Genomic DNA, 15,648 nt, shown 5'->3' with positions numbered 1-15,648 from the left:
CTCATATCCTGACAAGATCTCTTTTTCTTCCTTTTCCTGGCTCATTCTTTCTCTAATTATTTTCCACTGTTTCACTTTTCAAACACTGTCTTTTTTTCATTCATTCTTTGACTTCTTCCTTTTCTCTCTCTGTCCCCCTTTTCCTCTTCTTCAGTAATGTGCTGTCAGGCGCATAACCAGTGGCCAGGAGCCAATGTGTGGGTGTGACAGAGGAGGCAGAGAGAGAGAGGATGTTAGAATGTGTGAATATTTGAATGTAAAACTACTCTATCAAACAACGCTGACAGGGAAGATTGAGAGGGTGATTGACACATTTTCAGGTGTTTTTTCTTAAAGATGAACAATGGCAAAATGTCCTCTTCTTTGTTCTACTTCTTTTGGTAACCAATAGGATTGTGTATCACATCTAGTGAAGAGTGGGACAGCCTAGTTGCTATGTTGAGTCTCAGCTGGTTAAATCTATTTTTCCTCTCCTGCGTGCCACCATTACCCTTACTGTTAAGACTATGTTGATATGAGAAATCTGGTTTCTGGTTTAGCACACCTAATTTTGAACAGCTCTGAGCATTTTGACCAAAAATAAATTGGTTAAAAACCTGTAAAAGTTGGTACCCAACTGGAACCAAAAAATAGTAGGATTTCTTTAACCTGAAGTGCGAACCATGAAAACATCAGTCGGCGTGTCATATTCTGCAGATTGGAAAGAGAGGATGGAAAAGGCAACAATGGAGAAGTCAAGTTAGCATTGTTGTTTTTTCCCAACAATTTCTGTGATCCCATTGATAGGTGGTCCATGCTTGTTTTTTTATTTTTTAAAACAAGACTCCAAGAAAAACCTAGGATGTGGCTGACTACGTTTGGTCAGTTCAATTTTGTGGGCAATGTGTTAGAAGAATAGTTAATGGTAGTGTCTACGATAAACATTTCGGACAGTAGTTGGTATGCTTTTTCCCCCCAGAAATACAAACAAGTAATAGGGATTGTTCACACTGTTCACACTGGCCTAACCTTAACCAAGGTGTGTTTGAAAATCTTTTTTAACAGTTTTCATGCTTTATTAGATAGTGACAAAAAGATAGAAGGGGGAACAGAGGGAAGACATGCAGCAAAGTAACCTTTGGACGAATTTGAACCCGGGACCGATGTGACAAGGACTAAGCCTTAGTGGTATGTGATATACCAGTGAGCCACTGGGACGCCGTTTTAACATGTCACAATGAGAAACCTTTACATTCAGCATTTTGTGGTTGAAAAATGTTGAGATTCAATGTATCTACTGTTTGAAGAAATGCAAAATGCCAACATGTATTCCGGTGACCGAGTTGCTGTTTTTGCCAAAACTAAGGGAAAACATTTCAAATTGGGCTGGCATAGTGTGGACGCAGCCAGAGAGAGAACATGACACTGCATTCACCCTGCCAGCTCCTCCCCTCAGACAGACAGAGACAGGTGTCCCTCCATCCCTTCCTCCCTCCCTACAGCTCTATGCCTCAAAGACATACACAGCTACTTCTAAGTCAGCACACACACGTACACCAGAGACCTGCACAAACACAGTGATGCACACACAGAGCCTGTGGCCATGCACTCTGATGGATCCATAGAAGGGTTTGAGGTTTCCTCCAATCTGTCTCTGTGTAGGAGGAACACAGCATCTAACAAACTGTTTAATCCTATCATCTCTCTCTCTCTCTCTCTCTCTCTTCTCACCCAATATATTTCAAAGCCAATCAGGGATTTTCTGTGTCTCGCCATAGGGAAACGACAACAAGTCTGAATTTGTCTCCCACACTTTCCCCCGAAATTCCCTTGTTAACAAGAGATGTGTTGTCCTCGCTCCGATGAAGGAAATGATGAATTAACTAATGTTAGATCCAGAATGAGTAACATATGAAGTTACAGCTGTAAAGACAAACAAACATTTGTGATGGAATTAAGCACAGACTGAGAGAGTACAAGCCCAGTTTAAAAGAAGTTGGGATGATGTGTAAAATGTAAATATGATATCAGAATTCAGAGTTTTTATTTAAAAAACTTGACTTGAACATAAAAAATAAAAAACAAAGTGTCTATAGTGAGTAGAGTGCAAATGACATGGCATCAGGAATCAGGAATGAAGCTGAATTTTAACTCATCAGAGATTTGTGTGTGTGTGTGTGTGTGTGTGTGTGTGTGTGTGTTTCATGAGCGAGAAAGCTCTCCAAAGCCTGTCTGACGTGAACCAGGGAGCAGGTTTGGATACAGATGCACCTCCTCCCCCTCCTCCCTTATGTCTTTAGTCTTAATTGCCTTTCACACGTTCTCTCTCTTTAGGTCGCGAGTTGTCTTCTTACACCTGCACGCTTCTTTCAAACATCAGGGGTGCCCTCAGTGGTAGACAGAGCGTCTGCAGACACACACACACACACACACACACACACACACACACACGCACACGCACACACGCACGCACACACACACAGACCAGACTGGTAGTAATGTGTCTCAACTGTTTTAAAGATGTTAGAAAAAGAGAGAATGAGGGTGCATTGACACATTACTTATTTTTGTCTGTATTTTGCAGCAAACAAGGAAAGTTATTTATTTTAGTCATTTATTTACTGAATTATATTTAATGTTAAAGAACTAATACACTGACATATACAGTTTTTTTAAATAATATTATGTTCATACAAACTGTTTTGGTTTTAATAAATAAGATAAAGATAACATAGAACTTTATTAATCCCCAAATTCTGGTACCAGATTGCTCCAAAGCCTCCAAAACAATTACAAAAACAATCAAAGTGTAGGACAATGTAAGAAAAGCAATGAGCAAAATAGTTAACAATAACAATATATAATATAAATATAACAATAAAAAATAAAGTGTCTTAGGAGTAAAGTAAAGAAATATAACTTAATAGTAAGTACATGTATTAATATTCTGAGCACTTCTTGCACTTTTTGCATTTTATTACTGTTCAAGCTTACACAGTTTATTACTTTAATGTGTTTGAATTATTTAACTTTATTATAGCATCTTTTAGAAAGTTGCAACGTTGTTGTACTTGAAGATACTCTACGCTATTCTATTAAGTTAGTTGTGACATAAATCGACTTATTGGAATTTCAAATTGATATTAACACAAACTATTACGAGGCATTATTTCTTCTAACAAACAGTGAAGACATTTCCATTATTTTGGTTGTATTCTGTTGTTTTGTCCTTTTTTTAAACATTTCATGTGAACATTTTACTGAAAGAGAAGTGAAATCACGAGTGGGCACCATACAAAAAATTTTCAAGGAACTAAAACAGTCAACTATGAGTAATTTCATACATACACACTCATTCCTATGAAATTCAAGCTAAATCCCTATTATTTATTTTAAGGTGGCCGATAGAGAAATGAAACTGGACTGCTCAGCTCTCTGTCAGGATAGGAACAATTATGGAGATGGAGCAGTGATTCAGCAGCATTGATAATCCCTGTAAGGCATGACAGTTTCTAGTTCAGCTACTGTTTCTTACTAACTTACTCCTGCTTCTTATTCTCATATATACAATATATGCATCCCTGGAGACAAAGACGCTACACATAAGAAGCCATTATAAAGAAGTAGAAACACAGAGCCTGACAGGGGTATCTTAATGTTCACAGGCAAGCTAAGGAAGCCTCTTGCATATGAATTACTGAATTAAGAACTGGCTTTCCATACAGCCACAGTAGTTGTTGTCTCAGTCTAGAAATTGGTTTCTTTTTCTCTAATGGAGCATAAAAATGTGCCGATGTGATCCACAGCCATATGTTTTGTTGGCATTGACTTTCGTGAGACAATCGTTACACTGCAACGCTCGAGTTTTGTATTTTAATTTTGTGTGCTTCAAGCGTATGACACACACACTTGACCTCTGTAAATATATATACAGTTATTCATATACCTGTGTAAAGGAAAAGCAGCTGTAGTCAGTCTGTCACTGAAGCAGTTAATAGAGAGCGAGGAGGATGACTGACTTCACTGTTATCAAGTAATAGGCCTATTACTGCAGACAGATGGGCAGAGTGTGTGTGTGTGTGTGAGTGAGAGAGAGAGAGAGAGAGAGAGAGAGAGAGAGAGAGACAGAGAGAGACAGAGACAGAGAGAGAGAGAGAGAGAGAGAGAGAGAGAGAGAGAGAGAGAGAGAGAGAGAGAGAGATTCTGTGTGTCCGGCAGTAGTCTCCAGGACAACCAATCGATTCCTCATTATGGCTTTAACACACATTGATCAGGGTCAGTCTTTCAAACACACACACACACACACACACACACACACACACACACACACACACACACACACACACACACACACACACACACACACACACGCACACACACACACACACACACACACACTCATTACAGTAGCAGACATTGATCAGGCAGACCTTCAGGGCCTCAGGGAGTGTCTGTAAATCAGACTACTGATATTATCATCATTACCTGAGTGTGAGAGAGTGGATTTCCTAAAGTCTCCACCTTGGAGTTTAACAAATCTTCAAAATTCAGATTTTTTTCTCTAACCCCAGGGTTGGGACAAAGTCACTCCCCTTTGCTACGTAGTGTCCACAGTATGGACATTACATTCTGCAATGTGCTTAACTTTATTGATGTGGAAGTTCCTATTGTGTGACCCAAAGTTATCATAATTAGTGAGTATCAGAAATCAGAATTTGCTGCTCACTACAAACTATTCAGTGTCAAATATGCTGGAAACAATAAATGAGGGGAAAAAGCATCATCTGTAGCTTAAAGCATGTCCAGCATAATCCAGCAAAAACGTTCTTCCATGCTGAACATGCACTCTAGGCATGGAGAAACAAACTGTGCCTCAAGTCGATTAAAGCTCCACATCACTGCTGCTTTATCTGTTGAAATGGAAGGCCACACAAGGAAGTGCCTGCCTTCCTGACTTAACGCTCAACCACAAAAATTGGGGGAAAGCCTAATAGTTCTTGCTGCTGCTGCTGCTGACCAGCCAAAGCTATTGAATCTCAAAGTCAGTTTTTACCAAAGCTTCAAGGGATAGTTTGAATTTTTGTAGTGAGGTTGTATGAGGTACGTATACATATTCAGTGTATTACAGTAGATGGTGGTGAGCATGCCCCAAATTTGGAGAAGCAGGAAGGAATACCAGCACAAAAGCTAATACAATGTGTTGCTAAAACTTTCACCTTATCTTGCTGTCAGACTATTTAAGTTGATGTGAGGGGAACTCAAGCCGCTATCTCTGCTCTCGTTGAAGCCACCATTGACAAAAACAGGAATTTTACCTGCGGAACACAACATTTGCTGCTGCAGCATCAATTGCTTTGTATTACTGTATGACTTTGGTGTTTTAAAGGGTTAGTACGAATCCACTACAAGTCACACAATAATACAATAACAGTAACTGGTCTAAGCAAGCAACACATGTGTATAGTGAGGTAAAACTTTTGTTCCACCCTTCACCACCTGGGAGTATCTGGCTCTGCCCTCTCTCTACTCAAGTCCTATCTCAAGGATCGCACCTTTCGTGGGACTCCGAAGGGTTTCTTTGTCAGAACCCTGTCAACTCACCACTGGGGTCCCTCAAGGCTCTGTCCTTGGTCCGCTCCTTTTCTCGTTTTACACCAACTCGCTCGGCTCTCTCATCGACTCGCACGGCTTCTCCTATCATAGCTATGCCGACGACACCCAGCTAAACCTTTCACCTCCCCAGTCTGAAACACAGACAGCAGCACGTATCTCTGCATGTCTCCCAGTCTCCCAGTCCTCACACCAGCTTAAACTCAACCTGGACAAGACCAAGCTACTTCACCTCCCGGGGAATGGCACTCCTATAACGGTTACAGTTGGCTCTTTAAAGTTATGTACTAACTTGGTTTCTGTGGTCTAAGGCTAGTACCATCTGGTTGAACGCACTTATTGTAAGTAGCTTTTGACAAAGGCGTCAGCCAAATGACATATAATGTAATGTAATGTTTTTGTCAAAGGACCCTGGTGGCAAAAAAAAAGACTGATTTACGATGAAACAGCATGACGCATCCTGCAACAAATGAGGCAATGCAATCACATCCACATTTAGGCATCTATGTAATCTGCCTATAAGTTCACTTGGTAAGGAATTTTGATGTATCATAAACCTAAACTGTGTAGTAGCACACATCTGGGGCCATAGGTGTTCTCTTCAGCTCCTCTGTCTGTAGCTTTCTACATTGTCTCTGAGCGTTGTGCTGGGATGCTTGTCTGGACGCATGGCTCTCCCGCTGCTAGAGTCGCTGTGATGTTAATTCAAACATGCAGGCAGCTGCTAAATGCCCACAGCTGGTAACTGAACATCCACTGCCACACCAAATGCTGTTCCCCACTCTTCCTCCCTCTGTCATAAAGTCTCTTCATCTCTTAACTTTCCCTCTTTCCCCCTTCTGCCCTCAGGCCATTGTCACATCACATCACTCTACCTTTTGCTCTTTTCTTGGCCGTGTCCCCAGGACTTCTGCCGCTCGCTATGTGTGCATATGATCAAATGTTCCAAAGGTTTCTAGCACCGTGTACAGTATGTTTTACACCCTGGTGTAAGGGAACTGAACTTACATACAATTATGAGGTACTTTCTATTTTACTTTAAAATTCTACTCCACTACAACTTCTTGACTACATTTATTTGACACCTACTAGTTAGTTACTTTTTAAATATAAAAAGATGTTTATATTGCACACATATTATTATATGTTTATATGATATGATTCAGTACTATAATACTATATGTACGGTCTGAAATTAGTTACACAATGGCCAACTGAAGCATTAAAATGGTCTTAAAAGTATTAGTTATTGATACAAACTGCATATTATAACATAACTCTCTGAAAGGAGCCTTTCTGCATCATGAATCATTTTTCTTTTGATATTTACATAGCTTTTTTGTTAAAACAATACATTCATGGGGAAAAAAAATCACTCTTTTGGCAAAATTCTAAACACATTCTCACTCTAAAACACATTTTGCACAAGTGAAACTACATTTAGATGATTGTACCTCTTACTTCTCATTTGTAATGGAGCATCTTTAGACTGCGGTATTTCTTCTTTTGCTTGAGTAAAATGTCTCAGTACTGGTTTTTAGAAAGTTCACCTAGTACTTGAATTGTAATCCCAAAGAAGAGAAGAGAAGAGAAGAGAAGAGAAGAGAAGAGAAGAGAAGAGAAGAGAAGAGAAGAGAAGAGAAGAGAAGAGAAACTAGACCTAGCATGAAGTTAAATGATTGATTGAGGCAGAGTACAAAGACAAGGTCTAAATCATTAGTGAAACCATTATCGTTGACTGCAGCTTCTCTGTCATATAAATCACTTCTTAACTCACTGCTTTACTCCACACTTATTGTGTCAGCCACATAACCGTGAAACTGCATACGTGCCTGTCTGCCTGTTGTGCTTTCATTCTATAGGGGTTTATTTGAGAGCTCCCAAAATGCTTTCACCTCTGTGTGTTTGTGCTTCCGTACTCTTGTTTGTGCTTGTGAGCCCCGTACTATGCATGTGTGTTTCTCTCAATATTAAAGACAGCATCTGACTGGGGTGTGATACGAGGTAAAGGAGGACAGGGTGGAGGGTGGAGAATGAGGAGAGGATGAGAATAAGAGACAGACATATAGAAAGGGGATTTAGGTGATGGATAGACAGAGGCTGGAGGATAAAAGAGGATGAAGACAGATATAGGCTGAGGAAAGAAAAGTCTATAAATGATAAAGTGAGAAGAATATATGCATTTTAAAAAGGGGGAAGCAAGTAGAGGAGAGGTAGATGAGAATATAAGAGAGGAAGAGAGAGTGTGGCATTTGGCTCGCTGCCTGTGTTTTCTCATATGCAATGCTGAATAATGATTTGGCCTATAAAAGATTGGCACACTGCGGAAGGATGAGGGTGAGGAGGGATGTGAAGAAGGGGGAGATATTGGATGGAAGGAGAGATTGAATAGGGGGAAAGACAGGAGGAGAGGAGAGGTGATGGAGAAGGAGGCACGCAGTGAGGCGGAGGGGGGAAAAGGAGGTGGAACAGAGGAAGGCACAAGAGCAGATGAAAGATGATAGATGGGGTCCATTGGGCAGTGGTGAGGGGGCGGGAGAGGTGAGGAAGGGTGAGATGAATGGAGGGGAGAGAAAAAGGGAGAGAGAGCCAGGAGGAAAGAGGAGAGGAGAGAGAGAGAGGGAGGTAGCTGTCAGGATGATTTGAGCTTGCCCTCAACGGACCCTGACGCTGCACTTTTTCCCTAAGCAGCTGTGTGTGTGTGTGTGTGTGTGTGTGTGTGCGCACTCTTCTTTCCAAACACTCCAAATAGAGATCTTGCTTTCTGAGACAGAGCAGTGCAGTGAGCTAAGAGGAAAATGTGAAGCAGACAACCAACCGCTGCTGCAAAAGGCTGCACACTTTATAAAAAGGGATTTTTTGCGGCGGGTCTTTGACCTTAACTATCTCTGCAGCTGCCACATGGACAAGATGAATTTGCATCATACATATTCATCACCAGAGAGGTGCTTTCCTCTATTCTACGGACACAAAAACTAAGTGGCTTTTTTTCTCCGATAGAAGACAATATTAATCCATCTAAAATACTGTGAGAGAACTTGTCTTCTTGCTGTGTAGAGACCTGGTTTGAAATGTTTAAGTCTTAATGTCATTTGCAGGGTTAAAGTAATAGTTTTGACCTTTTTATTTGCTTTGAAGATTCTCATATTAATAATTAACCATTCAAACGTTAACCCACAAGAAGATTTTTGCAGATGCCATCAGTTAAACAGCAAAATAAGTAATATTCAAAAATGTTTTAAAAGTAAATACGACTCATGAGGCTACACGTGCCTCTTATTGGAGTAACTTATTGAATAGATTAACACATCTTGCTAATTTAGCACAGGCAATTTGAATTGTTATAGTAATAGTTTATTAGTAATAGGTAATGATCATTTAATGAGGCTCGGCTATCATTCAGGGGGGTAAAAATCTAAATTAGCATCCCTTGTGTATATGAAGATGGAGACAGGAACAGCTTAGCTAAGCATAAATGCCTGGAAAATGGCTATGTTTGCGTAGGTCATAGGAATCATCTAAACAAGCACCTGTAACTCCATACAAAAGCCTATAAGTTTTAGTTTCAATGCAAGTTATATGTCTGACTTTTGACTTCCAGGACTTTTCTTGTCACTGTGAAGCTGCCAGGCAACCTTTTTCTATCCTTAATACTCAATTACGCCAACCATCATCCTAGTTGTAGCTTAATATTTAAGATATGAGTAGTATTCATCAATCTCTAACTGTTAGGCAAAAAGGCAAATAGGCCTATTTCCCAAATTGTCAAATTATTCCTTCAAGTTGCTGACTAAACCTTGTGCTTAAAGTTAAAGTGATTGAAACTAAAAACTAATAGAAGTCATGCCAAACATGCAGCTCTTTCAGATTAAATAAAGTACTTTTATTAAGTTATACATATGAAAACTTTCATCAACCTGTCTGCAAATGTAGAGGGATGCCAAAATGATTATGTGCTGAGTGTCCTCTGTCTGTGTAGCAGTCCATCATGTGTTTTTTTTTTTTTAATCTAATCAGCCTTGAAGCACACGAACATTACAGCTGCAGCTGTTGGGTGATAACTGAAACCTGCCACCAGTGATGGGCTAATGTGGTACCGTGGTGCCTGTCATGTGAAGGGAAATGGGAAGTCATGGTGAGTCATGATTGGCCATGGCTATACTGATCCTAGCAGGGGCACATGCTCTTCTTTTCATCTCTCTCTCTCCCTCCCTCCAGCAGCCCTAACTGCTACTGTATATGAATCTTAATGAAAACATCTCTCTTTGTCCGACCACCTCTCCCATCGATTTTGCCCGCAGAGCCGGCGGCGTGCTTGACAAAATGTGATGCGTTATAGATTACAGATTACCATCTTAAATTGCAATCAGCACCATAATAGATGAGATTGTTTCAATGTAGTGACATAATAAAGCAACCCTTGTCTGACCGGAGCATGCAGATTCCTAACAGCGCTGTTTGTGCATGTGTGTGTTGATAAATGTTTATGTGAGGGGCAGATGCAACTGTATCATGAGGGTTTTTATGCGATGGAGAGATACACAGAGGAAGCATATTGCCTGTTCATAATGTAGTCTTTGTCTACAACACACAGATGACTCCTTTGTCTCGACAAAATGAGTGTGTGTGTCTCCATAAAGTGATGATTAACAGCAGTTTTCAGCTGCTGTTTACAAGCTTGAGAAAGCATGTGGCTGATGTTCTCAAATAAATAAGATATTTAAAGTTAGAGGGGGAAAAAAAAGGTGCAAATGAGACAACATTTGACATCCAGAGACGGAGACATGGCGGAGACGCTGGTATGTGCGTGTCAGGGTTGTTGCTGACAATCACTGGGTGACCACGTACGTCTGCCCCCCACATACACACGCACCCTGTGCTTCTTCTCCTTGGCCTCTTTGCCCTCTGAACCTAACAGCTCAATTTCAGCCTACCCCTGCACACGCACACACACACTCCAGGCATTGGGCGCCTGTAGACTTAAATAGCTCTGCGCTGTAGGACACTTGTAAATAACAGCCTATTAGACTTGAGACATTACCACCAGCAAATATCTCACTCTTACTGGCATGGTTAAACAATTACTTCTCAAAAAATGTTTGCTTGTTATTCCTGGAAACAAACTGGAACTAAGGAAATGAATGGAAAAATACCGTAACAATGTAGAACAACCACAGATACATGCATACTGTATGTGTATAGCATAATAAATAAATCAGAGCCTGTTGTTTCTCGCGGTTCAAACAGATTTCCTCCTCAGGGAAACTACTGGACTTTAAATGGATGTAAGACATTCAAAGAAAAAGCGAGAGAAAAAAAGAGGCAAGGGGAGTGGAGGGTGAGAGAGAGAGGGGGGGAGAGAGAGAGAGAGAGAGAGAGAGAGAGAGAGAGAGAGAGAGAGAGAGAGAGAGCATCTAATAAAACTGATCCGAGGATAAGAAGTGTAGAGTAAAACTGAAAAATGACGAGGACAGGGAGACAGAGAAGTATGTTTTTCATTTCCACAGCACAGTGCGAAAGTAAAGCAAAACAGAGCAGAGCGCAGCGGGCCTTTTCAACCTCTCAGCCTTTCAACAAACAGCCAGCTGGTGAAATATTGATGCTTCAATTCCAACAAAGAAATGTCTGAATGATTTTGGTACATCTGAGTGGGGAAATTCACCTATCTATAATTGATATGGCTGAAATGTTAATAACTGGATGGGAAAGCACCGGAACAGAGAAATAACAGGAGAGGAGGGAAAAGTGTAAGTGTGTGTGTGTGTTTCTGCCCTCCTGATCTATGTGTATCTGTGGCCCGTTACGCTCATAGTGTCCATTAGATTCCTGAGAGCCAGTGGTCTCTCCTGTGCCATGTGTAGGATGCATTCATACCATTTTATAGAGTCTATGATTTATACGTCACATAACAGTCCCACAGAGTTGAGGTAAGGCCAGATGTGTCATTTATAGTGAAGCAAATAATAAAAGACTTCGAACGATCTCTTTTTGACAGACCGTCCTTAAAAAAAATCTCTTGACTTTTATAAGCTGTTAACCTTTTCACAGTGCTTGTGTCGGATCAGAAACTGTTGCAGATGGTGCCCCAGAAAAACCAGGGAAAACCTGTGGTCCTCATCGTGTTAATGTCCCACCAGCTAGCTAATCACAGCAGCTCTGCCCTGCGGCTGCAGACTAGCGTGCACAGGTTGACCTGCGCTCACACGGTGGTTGTCCTTAAAAACGATCTGGTGTCAAGGAAGGCAGGTTGCCTAGGTGAGTTAACCCCCATTTACCCTTTGGCACTTTCAGAACTGTTGCTATAGGGCACCACAGGAATTAGTTCTAAAACCCTGAAGTATGTTAGCATTTTAGCACACATGGGGTCTAACCTCTCAAACTCAATGAGGATTTTGAATGGGTTTTTGGTTTGCTGCCTGAAATAAGGTCTGTGGTTAACACAAGCTGAAGAGAAGTTCATGTTTTGTTGTATGACATAAAATACACTAGTAAATAGTACCCAACCTTTGAGTTTTGGAGTTTTTATGTGTCTTTAAAAAGGCGGTTGCTAACAAGTGGCTAAATGAGACTACAGTGGTTGACGGGGACATTAAACGTCATCACACTGGACACGGACGGGAACTCTCTCACTAGTCCACCTCACAGCCTCTAGTCGTGATTTTCAGAGTTCTTGCAAACTGTTGTACAATAAACAATTTATTAGGCTACAGATTGGCTAGCTCGTCAAAACCGCTGCTTAGCTTGTCAGAGAGCGTCTGAAGCTAACGGTAGTGACGTTCAAGTCAGTTTGCTGTAGCATAACATTAGCTTTTTACTACTGCAAGCATCAGCTTTTACATCATAAAAGTGGTGTTAATTTGTGGAGATTATCCTGCCTAATAAAAATGTCAGCATCAGAAACCTGTTTGCTACAGAGCTTATTTTCTGCAATGATCCAAAATCCAATGCAAAAGTCCCATAGGCGAATTCTCAGTAGACCCCATGGTGGTGCTACTTGCAGGTTGGCCTACAAAAATACATACATTTCGCTTGTTCCCTTTTATAGCACAGTTAGCGCTATTAGCATCCCATCCACTTTGGCAGTACAGTGTTGTCATAGTCGTTTCTGTTTTTGCTCCATGCCCCTTCCTATCCAGCTGTTGTGCCCCCCCCCCCCCTGTTTAACATTTTAAAATTCTCTCACATTCTTCTTCAAAAATATTTACTTTATTTAAGATTTATGGTATTTAAACTTTATGCTTCTCTTTCACTTCTCAACCAGTCTCATGCCTCTTTGCCAGCATTTTCCATGATTTTTCCCAGCACGCCTGTTTGTTTTTCTTGATCTCTGTGTGCTGTATTTTCATCTTATGCTGCAGAACCGCCTGCCTTTCTTTCAGCCTTACCGTGAAAGCAAAGCCAAACAGCCCGAAACAATGATGGACACCAAATCCTCTAATCTGTGTTAATTCTTCCGAAGTGTGAAAACCATCCTGGAACAGTAAATGTGTTGTAATTAGACTTTGATAATTAGAGACAGGGGACTGAGGGAGGTCCCAGAGTGATTATTATGGGATAGCTAAAGCCAGAGAAACAGGAGGAGAGTGGGCTGAAGTTCACGAAATACACCAACACCAAATACACCAACTCTCACACAGACAGGCTGGTGGAGGCAGAGTCTCAGAAGAGACAGTGGGAGAAAATAAGACTCTTTTTCTCTTCACATTATTGTAGTCAAAACTCCCCTCACTGACCCTTCTTCAAGCAATCAGAGTCTTCGTATCTCTTAATTCACTGTTTTTTAACATTTTTTCCCAACCAAAACGTTAGCCTTACCTGCAGTCCAGCTTCTCTATCTCAAAGTGTGGGTTGAAGTTGAGGACGATGCGTTGCGAAGGCTCGGGCGCAGTGATGACCCAGCGACAGTTCTGGTGAGGAGGGTACTCCAGTGGGTAGCCGGGGGTGGTGATGTAACCGGCATCGCTGGCATCTAGATAGCCGCCGCATGGCTCAGACGCTGCATGGGGAGAGAGAGATAGAAAAGTTAACTCATCTGATAAACAAGTTACGAAAAGTCAAGAATAATCAGAAACATGCTTATTTTCTGGGGTCTAGGAAATCGTCCAAGTCAAAGTCAAAGTGAACTTTATTGTCAACCAAATGATGCAACAGGTAGTTACACAAAGGACTGAAATTGCATTTCCCCATACTCAAAAAGTGCAAGTAAAAATATCACACAAAACATAAAATATATACAACAAATAGTGCAAACAGACAACAACAATGGACACAACATAAACAGACAAACAATGGACCTATAAGTTAAATAAAGAAAATCACAGTGTGCCAGAGTGTAGTCAATTTTTGAGGTATGTTATTGAGGTGCTATAAAAAAGATGCAATGCAGAAAAGTACAGAGCAGCATGGAGATGCAACTGTAAACCTGTATGATGTTGTGCATATAAAGAGAATAGTGCATAACATTGGGTTATTTTAAGTTATTTTGACAGTCAGTTGGTCTTTGTTTGTGTCATGATCATGGTGGTTTTTCATCATGTTGTGTTATTTATGGAAATGTACTGAAAGCTTTGATAAAATCCTTCCGGTTAATCCTTTTCCATATGTTATTAGAACAAGTTCACATATCGGATTGAGATCGTTAGAGTTTCCCAATGTGTTTAAAAAAGATAGTGAAGAAAAAGTGATTAGATTAACCTGCAATGTCCTGCAACTATAATAAGTGTAGAGTACTTCTAGGGTCAGTGTTGTTTGCTTATCATGACTTACCAGAAAATAGGGCTGGGCGTTATATCCGTATTACGAGTTATACGAGTTAGGACCACTATTTGTTTGTTCCTTTCTGCACACTAGCAAGAGCTTGTTCCAAAAAAAACAACAATGGTTCTGCAATTTGGAAGTATTTCTGATTGTAGATGAAAAGCATCTGAATCTGATTAAATTCCCTGAAAAGGTGGAAAGTTTTGAATTTGATAAAGTCTTTAAATAAAACAGGTTGATGATGATTTCTTGTGGCGTTGATTTAAAACTAAACACTTTGCATGTTTTGTTTAAAATACCAATATATATCGTATATCGCCATTCGGCCTAAAAATACCAGGATATGAGTTTTGGTCAAAAACACATCAATATTCTCTACAAACTCATTCAATTTTGTTTTCTTTACATATTTGTTCCTTAAAGCCTGATTTTGGGGTTCAAAACTGATAAAATGCAGATAAGAGCTGTGTTTGCAGAAACAGGATATGAGAAACAAAGAGTGTGTGTCCATGTGTCAGTGTGGATGTAGGGTCAGAGGTCAACCCAGCATCACGACATACAAAGACCCCATTCTGACCCGTGAGGACTGACACACAGACACACTGACACAGAGACACACAGTGCTGGAGCCCTCCAGATGCCTCAGTTACTGTCACAGGGCGGATCCACTTGTCAGCAGTAGTACGTATGTGTCATGTCATCAACAATGCCGCTCATTCACCGCCGCAGATGTACCCTGACATAGATGGGGTAACTCATAGATATCTGTGACACCCAATGACATAACACACACAACTCTACTGTATTATATCTATGGCGGCCATTGTACGCCATGCTGGCAGCCTGTTTGATGGACTGTGCAGACGTTCTACATGAGCTGAACTTCCTCATTGTTTAACATCTGCGAAACTTAAGTTAAACCATCATGGTGGATATACTGAGTGCCACCTTTGTTCAGTCCAAGCACTTCCAATCTGCCACAAGGGACTCAAGAACTGAGGTTGTTGCTCTTTTAACATCCCTAAAATAACACTCACCAATCAAAACTGTGATAATGATTACATGTAGTCATGGAAAACATTTTTAGGCCACCTTTGTTTTCTTCATTTTCTTGTTCATTTTAATTCCTGGTACAACTAAAGGCAATGAGATAAGGCAAAGATAATGATTTTGGTTATAAGAAAACCATGGCAATTGGCTAGATATCAGCTCTTAAATAAAATTTTTATGAGCTATTTTTGTTGTTATTATATTTGTCCAAACAAATGTACCTTTAGTTGTACCAGGTATTAAAATGAACTA

General features: G+C 40.5%; 1 protein-coding gene across 2 annotated transcripts in view; it reads right to left on the bottom strand.

Moving 5' to 3' along the window:
* LOC131978737 (neuropilin-2-like) overlaps positions 1-15,648 on the bottom strand; it is a 121,347-nt gene that overhangs the window by 90,457 nt on the left and 15,242 nt on the right. For both annotated transcript variants that reach the window (XM_059342466.1, XM_059342467.1), the window contains exon 2: positions 13,405-13,585. In XM_059342466.1, coding sequence (XP_059198449.1) covers positions 13,405-13,585 — 181 coding nt within the window. The remainder of the gene's footprint in view (positions 1-13,404; positions 13,586-15,648) is intronic.

The sequence above is a fragment of the Centropristis striata genome, chromosome 10, assembly GCF_030273125.1.
Source record: "Centropristis striata isolate RG_2023a ecotype Rhode Island chromosome 10, C.striata_1.0, whole genome shotgun sequence".
NCBI classification, from domain to species: Eukaryota; Metazoa; Chordata; class Actinopteri; order Perciformes; family Serranidae; genus Centropristis; species Centropristis striata.
Note: the sequence above shows the minus strand (reverse complement) of the source record. Positions and strands in the feature narration are given on the sequence as shown.